Genomic DNA, 16,325 nt, shown 5'->3' with positions numbered 1-16,325 from the left:
ACCTTAAGGGAACAATGGACCTGAACACTCAAATCTCTCTGTACATCAATTTTCCCCAGGACTTTTCCATTTACTGTATAGTTCACTCTTGAATTGGATCTTCCAAAATGCATCACCTCGCATTTGCCCTGATTGAACTCCATCTGCCATTTCTCTGCCCAACTCTCCAGTCTATTTATATTCTGCTGTATTCTCTGACAGTCCCCTTCACTATCTGCTACTCCACCAATCTTAGTGTCGTCTGCAAACTTGCTAATCAGACCACCTATACTTTCCTCCAAATCATTTATGTATATCACAAACAACAGTGGTCCCAGCACGGATCACTGTGGAACACCACTGGTCACACGTCTCCATTTTGAGAAACTCCCTTCCACTGCTACTCTCTGTCTCCTGTTGCCCAGCCAGTTCTTTATCCATCTAGCTAGTACACCTTGGACCCCATGCGCCTTCACTTTCTCCATCAGCCTACCATGGGGAACCTTATCAAACGCCTTACTGAAGTCCATGTATACGACATCTACAGCCTTTCCCTCATCAATCAACTTTGTCACTTCCTCAAAGAATTCTATTAAGTTGGTAAGACATGACCTTCCCTGCACAAAACCATGTTGCCTATCACTGATAAGCCCATTTTCTTCCAGATGGGAATAGATCCTATCCCTCAGTATCTTCTCCAGCAGCTTCCCTACCACTGACGTCAGGCTCACCGGTCTATAATTACCTGGATTATCCCTGCTACCCTTCTTAAACAAGGGGACAACATTAGCAATTCTCCAGTCCTCCGGGACCTCACCCGTGTTTAAGGATGTTGCAAAGATATCTGTTAAGGCCCCAACTATTTCCTCTCTCGCTTCCCACAGTAACCTGGGATAGATCCCATCCGGACCTGGGGACTTGTCCACCTTAATGCCTTTTAGAATACCCAACACTTCCTCCCTCCTTATGCCGACTTGACCTAGAGTAATCAAACATCTGTCCCTAACCTCAACATCCGTCATGTCCCTCTCCTCGGTGAATACCGATGCAAAGTACTCATTTAGAATCTCACCCATTTTCTCTGACACCACACATAACTTTCCTCCTTTGTCCTTGAGTGGGCCAATCCTTTCTCTAGTTACCCTGTTGCTCCTTATATATGAATAAAAGGCTTTGGGATTTTCCTTAACCCTGTTTGCTAAAAATATTTCATGACCCCTTTTAGCCCTCTTAATTCCTCGTTTCAGATTGCGCCTACAATCCCGATATTCTTTCAAAGCTTCGTCTTTCTTCAGCCGCCTAGACCTTATGTATGCTTCCTTTTTCCTCTTAGCTAGTCTCACAATTTCACCTGTCATCCATGGTTCCCTAATCTTGCCATTTCTACCCCTCATTTTCACAGGAACATGGCTCTCCTGCACGCTAATCAACCTCTCTTTAAAAGCCTCCCACATATCAAATGTGGATTTACCTTCAAGCAGCTGCTCCCAATCTACATTCCCCAGCTCCTGCTGAATTTTGGTATAGTTGGCCTTCCCCCAATTTAGCACTCTTCCTTTAGGACCACTCTCGTCTTTGTCCATGAGTATTCTAAAACTTACGGAATTGTGATCACTATTCCCAAAGTAGTCCCCTACTGAAACGTCAACCACCTGGCCCGGCTCATTCCCCAACACCAGGTCCAGTATGGCCCCTTCCCGAGTTGGACTATTTACATACTGCTCTAGAAAACCCTCCTGGATGCTCCTTACAAATTCTGCTCCATCTAGACCTCTAACACTAAGTGAATCCCAGTCAATGTTGGGAAAATTAAAATCTCCTATCACCACCACCCTGTTGCTCCTACAGCTTTCCATAATCTGTTTACATATTTGTACCTCTGTCTCACGCTCGCTGTTGGGAGGCCTGTAGTACAGCCCCAACATTGTTACCGCACCCTTCCTATTTCTGTGTTCTGCCCATATTGCCTCACAGCTCGAGTCCTCCATAGTGCCTTCCTTCAGCACAGCTGTGATATCCTCTTTGACTAGTAATGCAACTCCTCCACCCCTTTTACCTCCCTCTCTATCCCGCCTGAAGCATCGGTATCCTGGGATATTTAGTTGCCAATCATGCCCTTCCCTTAACCAAGTCTCAGTAATAGCAATAACATCATACTCCCAGGTACTAATCCAAGCCCTAAGTTCATCTGCCTTACCTATTACACTTCTTGCATTAAAACAAATACACCTCAGACCACCAGTCCCTTTGCTTTCATCATCTGCTCCCTGCCTACTATCAAACAGAGTTTGATAGAATTTTCAGTATTAATGGAGTTAAGGGATATGAGGATAGCGTGGGAAGGTGGATTTGAGCCATGATCTTGTTGAATGGTGGAGCAGGCTCGAAAGGCCAGATGGCCTACTCCAGCTCCTATTTCTTCATCTACAAAGAATGGTCCGATTACATAAATAGGAGCCTAATTGTCATTTTGGGGGAAAACTGGGCAGGATGTGAACTGTGCACAACCTCACCATTTCTACTGCCAGTACACAAATGAGGACTGAAAAAGATAAGTTTAAAATAATCTGGGGTGCTGCCACCTCAGGTTTACCACCTCTCCCTACCCGTCACCCTACCCCCACCCCGTGATCTCCAACCCCCTGTCCCAAAGCCTATCTTACTGTAGACCATATTCCAGCAAACTGCCCTGGCACACCTCTTTGAGATGGACAGCTCAATGGTTCTATTTAAATGAGGCCCAGGCCTCAAAACATTTTGTCCTCTTTGCTCCCAGCCCAAGCAAAGGATTGGCACACTCTGCTTGTCAGTCACCTGAAAATTAAAACTTACTCCAATGAATTAACTTAGTGCTGGATCTTGGGATTAGAGATCTTGGGAATCTAGTTTCAAACTGTAGAAGCTTTGGTGTTGTAATGGCTAATGTAATAAATAATGTTTTTTATCAATAAATACCTGCCCCACCATGGTCTCCCAGCAAGGCCCTCTGGGTACAACTGCAGGATCTACATCTAATGGAGGACGTGCAGTTGAGTTCTCCAACCAGGTTCCGTTATAAAGATTCTTCTCCCAGATAGTAATATTATATCTAACAATCTTTTCGTCTTCAAGCTGAAATCAAAGAAGCAATGTGAAGAGATATAGAATTTTTCAGGCTAAAATATTATTTTGTATGTGAAGGCATGATGCATAATTATTGCAATGTTCTTGCCTTAAGATTAATTTCATCCAATAAAGCGATAATAAATGTGTAGAGGTTACCAAGAAACAAAGCAAAAATGCGGCCCAGTTGCCACTGGAGTGCAATTCGTGGGTGGTAGTTCTCTAAAGGACTAATGATGTCAAATAACATTGGACAGAACATACCCAGCAGCGACATGACCATATTTACCTAATAAAAACCACATAAGATTAACACAAATTTTAATAACATCGCACAAATTTTAATCAAATAAATAGAGAAGCAGCAGTATGACATTTCAGTTTTTTTGAAGGAAAGCATAAGAGGTCACAAATATCAAGATACTCTAAATAGATCTTTTACTATTAGATTTTTTTAAGTGCAACTAAATTTAACGGGGCACTGTATCAAGGAGCAAGTTTTTGTCACTCATTTTATCATCTGAAAACTTTGTTTTTGTGCAAAGAGATCCTAATACTTTATTTTAATGCATTTATGAAGTCACCACATATAGTAACTGGAGTGATTCTTTCCCCAGAGTGGCAGAATGTGAAAATTTCCAAAGAAAAGCATACAGGTCTTCCATGAATGCTGAAACCATTAGGGTGCATATTTTGTGTTAGCCACAATGTTGGAATAACTTTGATGGGGTTGGATGTCCACCTGCCATGTGCCTGAACTCCTGATCCTGATCGATTTCTTGTGTCACAGTTGTTATGATAATTTTAGCTGTCCCTTTGTGGTGTTTGTGTTGTGACAGGGTTGTTGCAGGGAATTGTGATGTAGCATGGCTGCAAGACCTGACAGAAGGGACAAATGTTTGAAATAGGAAATAAAACTCATTTTGAATCTCTCGCCTTGTCTACTGCAATTGATTGCACTCAGCTAGTTAGCCCTTTAAAATTTAAATCCCCCTACAACCCCATAGCAACCTAAGATTGTAGAAAGGCATTTCATTATTCACACACAGAGGGCTGGATTTTAAGAGCCCGCCGCCGTCATCGGCGGCGAGCTCAAAAAATGGTGGCCCGCCATGCGGCCACACGCCAAAGAGCTGCTGCGATCTTAAGCGCGGCGGCTCATTTAAATAGCCAGGGCAGCCCACCCCCCCCGCTCCCCCCCCTCCACCAAATCACAAGGAGAGGGCTGTCCATCCCCAGAAATGGCATCAGCTGCCTCTTTGCATTAGTTGTACATTTCTCCCTAATTGCATTTCAATGAAAATGAAAATCGAGGAAACAGCTGGCTGATCTGATAGCCCCCATTTTACACTGTCACACAAGGTCAAAATCACCACCAATTAGGTTATACATTGGTAGTCTCGATTTAAACAAAAATAAATGAGCCCTTAAGAGGTGATTATTCTTCTGAATATTATTCATTCTTACCCTGACACAGAAGTGCGCACTATCAATTCTCTGGGCCATATGTAACCAACAATTGTGTTTGATCAAGTTTAATATGATTGAGCAATAATATTCTAATTTTCATATATATTGGGCTGAATTTTACCATCCCCTTGACATTGGGGGTCGTGGTGGGGGGGCCTATAAAATACTTGCGGGAGCAGCCCGCCACGACCCCCGATGCCAAGATGCCCCGCCACATGTTAGCAGTGGCAGCGAGGCCTCGGAGTGGGGTCTTCATTTAAATATTAAAATTAATTTTTAAAACATACAAATCAATTTACCTTGTCCCGGCGGCCATCCCACGCCAATTTTACTGCCGTCAGACGCAACTCGCGCGCCTTCAGAACTCCATTCGGAGTTCCGAGGCAAGACAATGGTGGGAGGGGGGAGGACTGAAACTTTCGGGGCAGGATGTGGGGAGTGGGGAAATCCTTTTTTATTGGCTGTGGGGATAGTGAGCAGGGGTTGAAGGGCAAATGTAACGAGGTTGGGAGGGGAAAGTTCAGGGTGCGAATAAAGATAACGATTGTCATAAAGAGCAATGAAAAAAACATTGAGGGGTTGGGAAAGGGCCTCCAGCTTTTAATTATTTTTTGTAACAAATTCCAGAGTTACGTCACTTTAAAAATTAAAATTTTAGCTCAGTGCTTGCAGCCCTTTAAAAACGGTGCCGATGCCTGCACGGTGGCACCGGACACCATTGCCGGGAACGGAGTGGCCGGCCCCTCTACATCATCAGGGCAGCCACTCCATCCCCTCCATTTAAATGAGACCCCGCGCGAAATATCGCGGCGGCTCAGCAACACCGCATCCACGCCTGAAGTCCACCAATTTCAAAGCAATGTACGGCACGCTAATAAAATTCAGCCCATTAATTGAGTTTGAACAATACACATCAAAATTCAACTTTCAAGAATACTGAGCCAGAAATTCCAACTTCTGATGCAGAACAATTCCGGAATCTACACCAAGTATCTGTAGTTAATGAGAATGAGCTCCTAACAAACTAATGAAAAAAGAACTTAATCTGAGACTGGTTGATTCAAATAAATTTAGAAAAGAAAATATTTTAAGTTTTTACCTAGTTCAGATTATTCAGCTTCAAATTGCCTGTATTTTCTTGAGAAAAATATGCTGTTTCATTTGGCTTTACTGATATTTGTCGAATCTGTCATTCCTCTGTATATGTGCAGTGCTAGATTGACAATTGTCACAGTGATGTGCCTCCATATCTTGTTCCAAATTCCCTACAACATCATATTAAACTTTTTTCTACTGTTATTTATGTATGTATGTATCTGATCCCTGGAGCAATCCAGTAGTTATCTGTTCATACAATCTTCTCACTTATAATTGTCTATTTTATTTATCTCCCTTTGTGGATTTCTTTCCAAAATCTGACCCAATTCTTTCCCTCACATCTACCCCAACCATCAAATATTTGTATACTCTGCATAAAAGACTGAAGTGAAATTCTGAGGTTTGGTCAAGAAAAAGCTGGCAGATATATCTGTGGGGATCGGAATTTTGGACTTAGTTTGAAAATGTTGGTTTTACAGTAAATTGCACTGGAAGTGAGGGAAATGTATAATGCCTCCACCATAGCTAAGGGGCAGTTCTGCAAATAATGGATTTAGGTCTGGATGACTTCATGCCCCATGCGAAGTAGAGTGGAATTGTGGCAGAAAGTGAAGGAAAATGCAAGTGGTGAAGCTTATTGCTAACCCGCTGCCCAATCTGCATTTCTCATTCCCTGCCCTGATGGGAACACTGGTGGCCTCTCTGTCCTTTTAAGTATAGATGGGAGTGTGGGGAGTAAGGTTCGGGTACCCAGAGAATTTCCATTCCTTCCCCCACTTACTGCTGTTTCCCAAGGCCATCACGAGGAAGGCGGCCATTGGCCCAAAGAAGTTTCAGTAATGCCCCACTCAAAATAATTAAAATGTGTATTTCGAACTACAGCTAGATTTATGTAACTGATTCTATATGCCAATTTGTTCCCATAGTTGTGGAAACAACTCCGTGCACTAACTTCATTTCTTTCCCACCATCCATAGTCGTCCAGTCCCTCCTGTGCAAATTTCTGAGACCTTCTGACAACGAAGAAAATCAGGTAGCCACTTCCAGCCAGAGTGAGGAGCACCAAGAAGTTGGCAAGAACTCGTAAGAATCTGGTTAAGTGGATATTTCCTTCTTTCCGATTCTCTTGTTCTTCAAGAATGGACTCCTGTGTTCAAATTAAATTTTTTTTAAGTCATTTGTGAATATCTAATAAAGTATCCATCTGCAGGACAAACAATTAATGGCATGCAAATTTTGGACTATGTTACTTTAGCTACATATTTAGGCTAAATGATCCATCAGAGCAACACAGAGTACAAAAAAATCGAGGCATTCTTCCACAATTTTATAAAACGTCTGTGCCTTATCAAAAGATCACTCAGTACAACGATGCAGTTGGTGTCCTGCATGAGCCAAGCATCAAATACAGCACAATAAATTACTTTGCAGTAGTTAGGCCTAGAGATCATCTGGTGAGATTTTTCATTATTGCATTTTGTATTAGTAATAATCATGGATAAAACATGCAAGAAAAAGCTTTGTTCGATATTTGTGAAAAAGATAATGAATAAACAAAGCATCAAGCAGAGGTTGTTCTTGTTAGTTAAACTCAAACAAATATCTGTACAGAATACTATTAGCAATAGATATTGATCTTAAACACAAGTGTGTAATTATGATAGAAACCTAGGAACAGGAGTAGGCCATTTCAGCCCCTTGATTCCGATCTGCCATTCAACTAGATCATGGCTGATCTGTATCTTAACTCCATCTACCCACCTTGGTTCGATAACCATCAATCCTCTCGATTAACAAAAACTTATCAATCTCAGTTTTTGAAATTTTCAATTACCCTAGCCTCAACAGCATTCTGAGGGAGAGAGTTCCAGATTTTCACTACCTGTTGTATGATGAAGTGCATCCTCATTGGCTACAGGTGAGGTCCCAGAGGACTGGAGAATAGCCAATGTTGTTCCTTTGTTTAAGTAGGGTGGGAAGGATAATCCAGGAAATTATAGGCCAGTGAGCCTTACGTCAGTGGTAGGGAAACTATTAGAGAGGATTCTTCGGGACAGGATTTACTCCCATTTGGAAACAAACGAACTCATTAGCGAGAGACAGCATGATTTTGTGAAGGGGAGGTCGTGTCTTACTAATTTGATTGAGTTTTTTGAGGAAGTGACGAAGATGATTGATGAGGGAAGGGCGGTGGATGTTGTCTATATGGACTTTAGTAAAGCCTTTGACAAGGTCCCGCATGGCAGACTGGTACAAAAGGTGAAGTCACACGGGATCAGAGGTGAGCTGGCAAGATGGATACAGAACTGGCTCAGTCACAGAAGACAGAGGGTAACAGTGGATGGGTGTTATTCTGAATGGAGGGATGTGACTAGTGGTGTTCCGCAGGGATCAGTGCTGGGACCTTTGCTGTTTGTAGTATATATAAATGATTTGGAGGCCTGGACAACGTATGTCAGCCAAGAGCAACATCTCAATTCATTCCATCTTCGCTGCCACCGGAGAATACTTGGCATCAGGTGGCAGGACCGTATCTCCAACACAGAAGTCCTCGAGGCGGCCAACATCCCCAGCTTATACACACTACTGAGTCAGCGGCACTTGAGATGGCTTGGCCATGTGAGCCGCATGGAAGATGGCAGGATCCCCAAAGACACATTGTACAGCGAGCTCGCCACTGGTATCAGACCCACCGGCCGTCCATGCCTCAGCTTTAAAGACGTCTGCAAACGCGACATGAAGTCCTGTGACATTGATCACAAGTCGTGGGAGTCAGTTGCCAGCATTCGCCAGAGCTGGCGGGCGGCCATAAAGGCGGGGCTAAAGTGTGGCAAGTCGAAGAGACTTAGCAGTTGGCAGGAAAAAAGACAGAGGCGCAAGGGGAGAGCCAACTGAGTAACAGCCCCGACAAACAGATTTTTCTGCAGCACCTGTGGAAGAGCCTGTCACTCTAGAATTGGCCTTTATAGCGACTCCAGGCGCTGCTCCACACACCACTGACCACCTCCAGGCGCTTACCCATTGTCTCTCGAGGTAAGGAGGCCAAAGAAGAAGGAGGAAAATGTAGCTGGTCTGATTAGTAAGTTTGCGGACGACACAAAGGTTGGTGGAGTTGCGGATAATGATGAGGATTGTCAGAGGATACAGCAGGATATAGATCGGTTGGAGACTTGGGCGGAGAAATGGAAGATGGAGTTTAATCCGGACAAATGTGAGGTAATGCATTTTGGAAGGTCTAATGCAGGTGGGAGGTATGCAGTAAATGGCAGAACCCTTAGGAGTATTGACAGGCAGAGGGATCTGGGCATACAGGTCCACAGGTCACTGAAAGTGGCAACGCAGGTGGATAAGGTAGTCAAGAAGGCATACGGCATGCTTGCCTTCATCGGTCGGGGCATAGAGTATAAAAATTGGCAAGTCATGTTGCAGCTGAACAGAACCTTAGTTAGGCCACACTTAGAATATTGCGTGCAATTCTGGTCGCCACACTACCAGAAGGACGTGAAGGCTTTGGAGAGGGTACAGAGGAGGTTTACCAGGATGTTGCCTGGTCTGGAGGGCATTAGCTATGAGGAGAGGTTGGAAAAACTCGGATTGTTTTCACTGGAACGACGGAGGTGGAGGGGCGACATGATAGAGGTTTACAAAGTTATGAGCGGCATGGACAGAGTGGATAGTCAGAAGCTTTTTCCCAGGGTGGAAGAGTCAGTTACTAGGGGACATAGGTTTCAGGTGCGAAGGGCAAAGTTTAGAGGGGATGTGCGAGGCAAGTTTTTTACACAGAGGGTGGTGAGTGCCTGGAACTTGCTGCCAGGGGAGGTGGTGGAAGCAGATACGATAGCGACGTTTAAGAGACATCTTGACAAATATATGAATAGGAAGGGAATAGAGGGATATGGGCCCCGGAAGTGCAGAAGGTGTTAGTTTAGGCAGGCATCAAGATCGGCGCAGGCTTGGAGGGCCGAATGGCCTGTTCCTGTGCTGTACTGTTCTTTGTTCTTTGTTGTTCTGACATCACCCTTGAACGTCTTAGCTCTAATCTTATGGTAATGCAAATTTGTTTTGAACTGTCCACCAGAGGAAATAGTTTAGCTCTATCTACCCTATCAAATCCTCGCATTACCCTTTAATCTTCTGTACCCGTCCTCATAATTTAGCCCAATTAACCTCGGTATCATACTGATATTGAAAAAGATGCAAAGGATGTTGTATATTCACTCATACACGAATTGAAATTTGATAATTTTGGTTACTATAATATGAAACTTGTTAGTTATGTACTCTATGGGCTCCTAATATAAAAATACAATTAGAAATGGTTCCGGTCAATAGTTAGAGAGTATTGATAAGTGGAACAGGCTAGGATCAGAAGTTCCATAGGATCTGTCTTGGGTTTCTTTATAAATGATATGGAGGAGGGCACATTTAGAAATATTGGGGGAGAAATTGTTAGTCATTGCACCCAATTCCCAGATGAAAATTGGGGCCAAAAATGACCAATGTTATTGGGCTATGGCCTGCACCTGATGATGCTTTAAAAACACCCAATGCCATGTTGACCTTGGACTGTTTTTGGGCACTTAAAATAGCACTTGAACCCTTGCATATGCTAATGAGGAGCCCAGCACCTCTTTTAGGACCTCTCAGAGAAATCAGGCTGCCCTGAATGGAGCAGGCATTAGTACTGCTCTACTCAGGTTTACCTGGTCACCACCAAAAAAGTAAGTCTGAATCTTTTTAAATTCATGTGAAGATAAGAGGAGCAGGAGTGCTTCTCCCAGATCTGCAGCACTCTGAATGGTCACTGACAACTGCAATTGGCCTCCCTCCTGCTGTCTACACCCATCTAATTTACCTAAGGGTCGCTGCCCATAAGCGGCATGAAATTTATTGAAATGAGGCCTGAAGCCCAATTCAGGGTTGACCTTGGGACTTCCTGGTGTACGCTGCATGTGATCATAGAAAAATTTCTACCCCATAAGGTTTTCTAATATTCAAAGAGACCTAAACGAATTAAGATACGAAATATCAGATAACTTTTAACGTAAATATGTTTAGAATAAAACAAATTACAGCAGGACATATGAAAACAACAGTGAATGGGTATTGATTGGAAAAGGGGGTAAAGAATTGGATGTCGATGTGATCTGTACGAATTTTCAAAAAGTATTCAATCAACCTGAGACCTGTCATTTACATTATTAATGGCTCTTAAGGAGTTTGGATTAAGTTCATTTTAACATCATATTACTTTTTATGGCCACATTTAGAATATTATTTGTAATATGTATCCAGCAAATGGACACTGATGCATTAAACAGCGTTCAAAGAAGAATGACAAGGATAATTGCATGATTTAAATCTCTTAAGTAGTCAAGTTGTTAAGTTGTGCAAAACTGAGCTTGTTGTGATGAAAGGAAAGCGAAGTGAAAGAGGACATAGAACAAAGAACAAAGAAAATTACAGCACAGGAACAGGCCCTTCGGCCCTCCAAGCCTGCGCCGATCCAGATCCTCTATCTAAACATGTCACCTATTTTCTAAGGGTCTGTATCTCTTTGCTTCCTGCCCATTCATGTATCTGTCCAGATACATCTTAAAAGATGCTATCGTGCCCGCGTCTACCACCTCCACTGGCAACGCGTACCAGGCACCCACCACCCTCTGCGTAAAGATCTGTCCACGCATATCCCCCCTAAACTTTTCCCCTCTCACTTTGAACTCGTGACCCCTAGTAATTGAATCCCCCACTCTGGGAAAAAGCTTCTTGCTATCCACCCTGTCTATACCTCTCATGATTTTGTACACCTCAATCAGGTCCCCCCTCAACCTCCGTCTTTCTAATTAAAATAATCCTAATCTACTCAACCTCTCTTCATAGCTAGCGCCCTCCATACCAGGCAACATCCTGGTGAACCTCCTCTGCACCCTCTCCAAAGCATCCACATCCTTTTGGTAATGTGGTGACCAGAACTGCACGCAGTATTCCAAATGTGGCCGAACCAAAGTCTTAAACAACTGTAACATGACCTGCCAACCCTTGTACTCAATACCCCGTCCGATGAAGGAAAGCATGCCGTATGCCTTCTTGACCACTCTATTGACCTGCGTTGCCACCTTCAGGGAACAATGGACCTGAACACCCAAATCTCTCTGTACATCAATTTTCCCCAGGACTTTTCCATTTACTGTATAATTCACTCTTGAATTGGATCTTCCAAAATGCATCACTTCGCATTTCCCCTGATTGAACTCCATCTGCCATTTTTCTGCCCAACTCTCCAATCTATTTATATTCTGCTGTATTCTCTGAAAGTCCCCTTCACTATCTGCTACTCCACCAATCTTAGTGTCGTCTGCAAACTTGCTAATCAGACCACCTATACTTTCCTCCAAATCATTGATGTATATCACAAACAACAGTGGTCCCAGCACGGATCCCTGTGGAACACCACTGGTCACACGTCTCCATTTTGAGAATCTCCCTTCCACTGCTACTCTCTGTCTCCTGTTGCCCAGCCAGTTCTTTATCCATCTAGCTAGTACACCCTGGACCCCATGCGACTTCACTTTCTCCATCAGCCTACCATGGGGAACCTTATCAAACGCCTTACTGAAGTCCATGTATATGACATCTACAGCCCTTCCCTCATCAATCAACTTTGTCACTTCCTCAAAGAATTCTATTAAGTTGGTAAGACATGACCTTCCCTGCACAAAACCATGTTGCCTATCACTGATAAGCCCATTTTCTTCCAGATGGGAATAGATCCTATCCCTCAGTATCTTCTCCAGCAGCTTCCCTACCACTGACGTCAGGCTCACCGGTCTATAATTACCTGGATTTTCCCTGCTACCCTTCTTAAACAAGGGGACAACATTAGCAATTCTCCAGTCCTCCGGGACCTCACCCATGTTTAAGGATGCTGCAAAGATATCTGTTAAGGCCCCAGCTATTTCCTCTCTCGCTTCCCACACTAACCTGGGATAGATCCCATCCGGACCTGGGGACTTGTCCACCTTAATGCCGTTTAGAATACCCAACACTTCCTCCCTCCTTATGCCGACTTGACCTAGAGTAATCAAACATATGTCCCTAACCTCAACATCCGTCATGTCCCTCTCCTCGGTGTATACATGATACAGTCTTTAAAATAAGGCTAGGTTTGAAGAATAGAATATATATATATATATATATATATATATATATACGGATAGAAGATTGGCTAGCTAACAGGAAACAGAGAGTAGGCATAAATGGGTCATTTTCTAGTTTTCAAGATGTAATGAGTGGTGTGCCGCAGGGATCTGTGCTGGGCCTCAACATTTTACAATTTATATAAATGACTTAGACGAAGAGACCGAAGGCATGGTTGCTAAATTTGCTGATGATACAAAGATGGGTAGGAAAGTAACTTGTGAAGAGGACAAAGGGATATAGATAGGTTGTGAGTGGACAAAGACCTGGCAAATGGAGTATAATGTGGGAAAGTGGGAAATTGTCCACTTTGGCAGGAAGAATAAAAAAGACCCACATTACCTAAATGGTGAGAGATTGCAGAGCTCTGAGATGCAGAGGGACCTGCATGTGTTCGTGTATGAATCGTAAAAGGTTAGTGTGCAGGTACAGCACGCAATTAGGAAAGCTAATAGAATGTTATCAATTATCGCGGCTTATACACACTACTGAGTCAGCGGCGCCTGAGATAGCTTGGCCATGTGAACCGCATCGAAGATGGCAGGATCCCCAAAGACACATTGTACAGCGAGCTTGCCACTGGTATCAGACCCACCGGCCGTCCATGTCTCCGCTTTAAAGACATCTGCAAACGCGACATGAAGTCCTGTGACATTGATTACAAGTCATGGGAGTCAGTTGCCAGCGTTCGCCAGAGCTGGCGGGCAGCCATAAAGGCAGGGCTAAAGTGTGGCAAGTCGAAGAGACTGAGCAGTTGACAGGAAAAAAGACAGAAGCGCAAGGGGGGAGCCAAATGTGTAACAGCCCCGACAAACAAATTTTTCTGCAGCACCTGTGGAAGAGCCTGTCACTCTAGAACTGGCCTTTATAGCCACTCCAGGCGCTGCTCCACACACCACTGACCACCTCCAGGCGCTTACCCATTGTCTCTCGAGATAAGGAGGCCAAAGAAGAAGGATTTATCGTGAGGGGAATTGAATACAAAAGTAGGGAGGTCATGCTTCAGGTTTACGGGTGAGACCACATCTGGAATACTGTGTACAGTATTGGCCTCCTTCTTTAAGGTAGAATGTAAATACGTTGGAAGCAGTTCAGAGAAGGTTTGCTAGACGAATACCTGAAATGGGCGGGTCGTCTTACGAGGAAAGATTGGACGGGCTAGGCTTGTATCCGCTGGAATTTAGAAGAGTAATTGAAACATATAAGATCCTGAGGGGTCTTGACAGGGTGGATGTGGAAAGGATGTTTCCCATTGTGGGAGAATCTAGAACTAGGGGGTCACTGTTTAAAAATAAGGGGTCACTTATTTAAGACAGAGATGAGGAGAAATGTTTTCTCTCAGAGGGTTGTGAGTCTTTGGAATTCTCTTCCTCAAAAGGCGGTGAAAGCAGAGTCCTTGAATATTTTTAAGGCAGAGGTAGATATTAGACTCTTGATAATCAAGTGGGGTGGGTGAAAGGTTATCAGGGGTCGGTGGAAATGTGGAGTAATCAGTTCAGCCATGAACTTATTGAATGGCAGAGCAGGCTCGATGGGCTGAGTGGCCTACTCCTGCTCCTAATTCGTATGTTTGTATATTCGTATATTCGTATATGGATGCTTTGGGGGTTATAAATGAATCATAGGTAGAATGTAATTGATTGGAGTTAAATAATAAGGACCATATTTGGTGTTTTGTTCATTTACCTTGGAATCAATTCCACACAGCCTTTTTGGAGGTTTCATCTATGGACCGTTACTTTCCTCAGGCAATTGAGTAGGATGGATAGAGTCTTTGACAGCACAAACTATATATTATCTGTTAGGTCATGGACTTGATAGACCAAATAGCCTTTTCTCCTTCCACACATATGTTGTCACATTAACCAGCTCCATGGACTATTAACATAATGCACTGACAAATTAAATAATTTGCCTTCACTATAGTCATACTTTAACATATACTGAATGGACCATTACAAAAATCTATTCACCAAAGAGAATAATTTGAAATCTGAAGTAATATGCTAAGTACTAATATTCACCAATGGAATTTTTAAAAATGCATAAATAACACCTGCAAAGTAGTGCAGTACCTTAAAACTCGTTGTGATGGAAGCAAATTTATTGTCTGCAGTTTCTGCATTGCCAATCAAGTAGTCCCAACTTGTAAACATCTTCCAACTAAAGTTAAAACTTGTGTCATCGCCGCCACCCTCCTCATTTGCATTGCTTGCCATTCTGAGGAGTAGATGGAAGTGTTAGAACTTTATCTTAATGTTGTATTGTAGATAATTTATTATCATGTTCAAAGAAACAAAGAAATATGCATTAGGTGATGTAATACTGTCTAGTCACAATAAACTGCTTCTGTGGTCATTTGGGTGTTACAGGATGAAAGTAAGAAGACCCATTCTGCCTCCATTAACTTCAGTTCATTTAATTTGTGATGTGTCAGTACAGAGGGATAATAGACAAACACACAGAACTAATGGACCGTCCTGGGTGTACACATGCAGTGACTTATGAAATGGCAAATATTCCTCGGAAGAATCATTTCACCAAGGAGCTTGTTACCAAGCTATGTCACCTGCTGCAGCCACAACTCGAGTACCATAACAGGGTATGGAAACACTGCTTGTGACTGTAAAGGTCAGGCTAAACTTCAATGTGCACCCACAAAATAGTGGTCCAGAAATTCTGAGATACAGCACCCATTTTTAAGATACTCATGGGCCTGCTTAGCCCTCAATATGATGGGAAGGAAGCACGTGCACATTTCCAACTGAAGTCCTCTGCTGCCATATTGGGAATGGAGGTTGCAGTGGTGGCAGTAGCAACACTTGGGCAACATTGCAGGACCAGTTCTTGATTTTTGAATGGCTCAGTGCTTCACTCGCCACATGCAAAACTCACACAGCACAACATGGTGCAAACCGGCATCAAGGCCTCTTCACCAGTGCTATTTAAAGGGATCAAGCAATACTTACAGGTTAGTTGCTGCTTTATAATTTCTGGCTGCTGTTTATCTTCTGAAAACAAAAGTGTGTTTTATCACTCTGGAAAGTTCACTATGTATACAGAGAGCAAGATTTCACTGGTCTTGTAATGTTGTCGTTATTTGTTCCACTCTCTTGAGTAAAGAAATTCCTTCTGAATTCTTTATTGGATTTATTACTAACTATCTTATCTTGATAACCTCTAGTTTTGGAGTGACTCACAAATGGAAACATTGGGTTGAATTTTCCAGATACAGAATATTTTCAGTAGTCAGGATCATTTATGGGTCCATTAACCCAGCCATCAGAGCAGCGCACCTTCTGGGTTAATTTTCTGGAAGGTGACCAATTAGCAGACCGTCTCCGGGTTCGTCATCCAATTAGGGATGGCAGGAGGGTTGAGGAGGATAGAAAGCCAATCAAAAAAGCCTTCACAGTGGCTGAAGTATCAGTCTGCTACTGAAGTGTCAGCCTCAAAGGAGGCAGGAGTGAAATGGCTGT

At 43.2% G+C, this 16,325-nt stretch overlaps 1 protein-coding gene across 1 annotated transcript in view; it reads right to left on the bottom strand.

The window, feature by feature from the left end:
* The window catches only part of tmc1 (transmembrane channel-like 1), a 90,682-nt gene that overhangs the window by 30,233 nt on the left and 44,124 nt on the right, over positions 1 to 16,325 (bottom strand). Inside the window, exons 7-10 of the mRNA XM_068029010.1 lie at positions 14,922 to 15,066; positions 6,602 to 6,796; positions 3,191 to 3,370; positions 2,935 to 3,090 (exon numbers count right to left, since the gene is read on the bottom strand). Coding sequence (XP_067885111.1) covers positions 2,935 to 3,090; positions 3,191 to 3,370; positions 6,602 to 6,796; positions 14,922 to 15,066 — 676 coding nt within the window. The remainder of the gene's footprint in view (positions 1 to 2,934; positions 3,091 to 3,190; positions 3,371 to 6,601; positions 6,797 to 14,921; positions 15,067 to 16,325) is intronic.

This window comes from Heterodontus francisci, chromosome 4 (genome assembly GCF_036365525.1).
Source record: "Heterodontus francisci isolate sHetFra1 chromosome 4, sHetFra1.hap1, whole genome shotgun sequence".
Classification (NCBI taxonomy): Eukaryota; Metazoa; Chordata; class Chondrichthyes; order Heterodontiformes; family Heterodontidae; genus Heterodontus; species Heterodontus francisci.
This window is presented reverse-complemented; position numbering and strand designations above follow the sequence as displayed.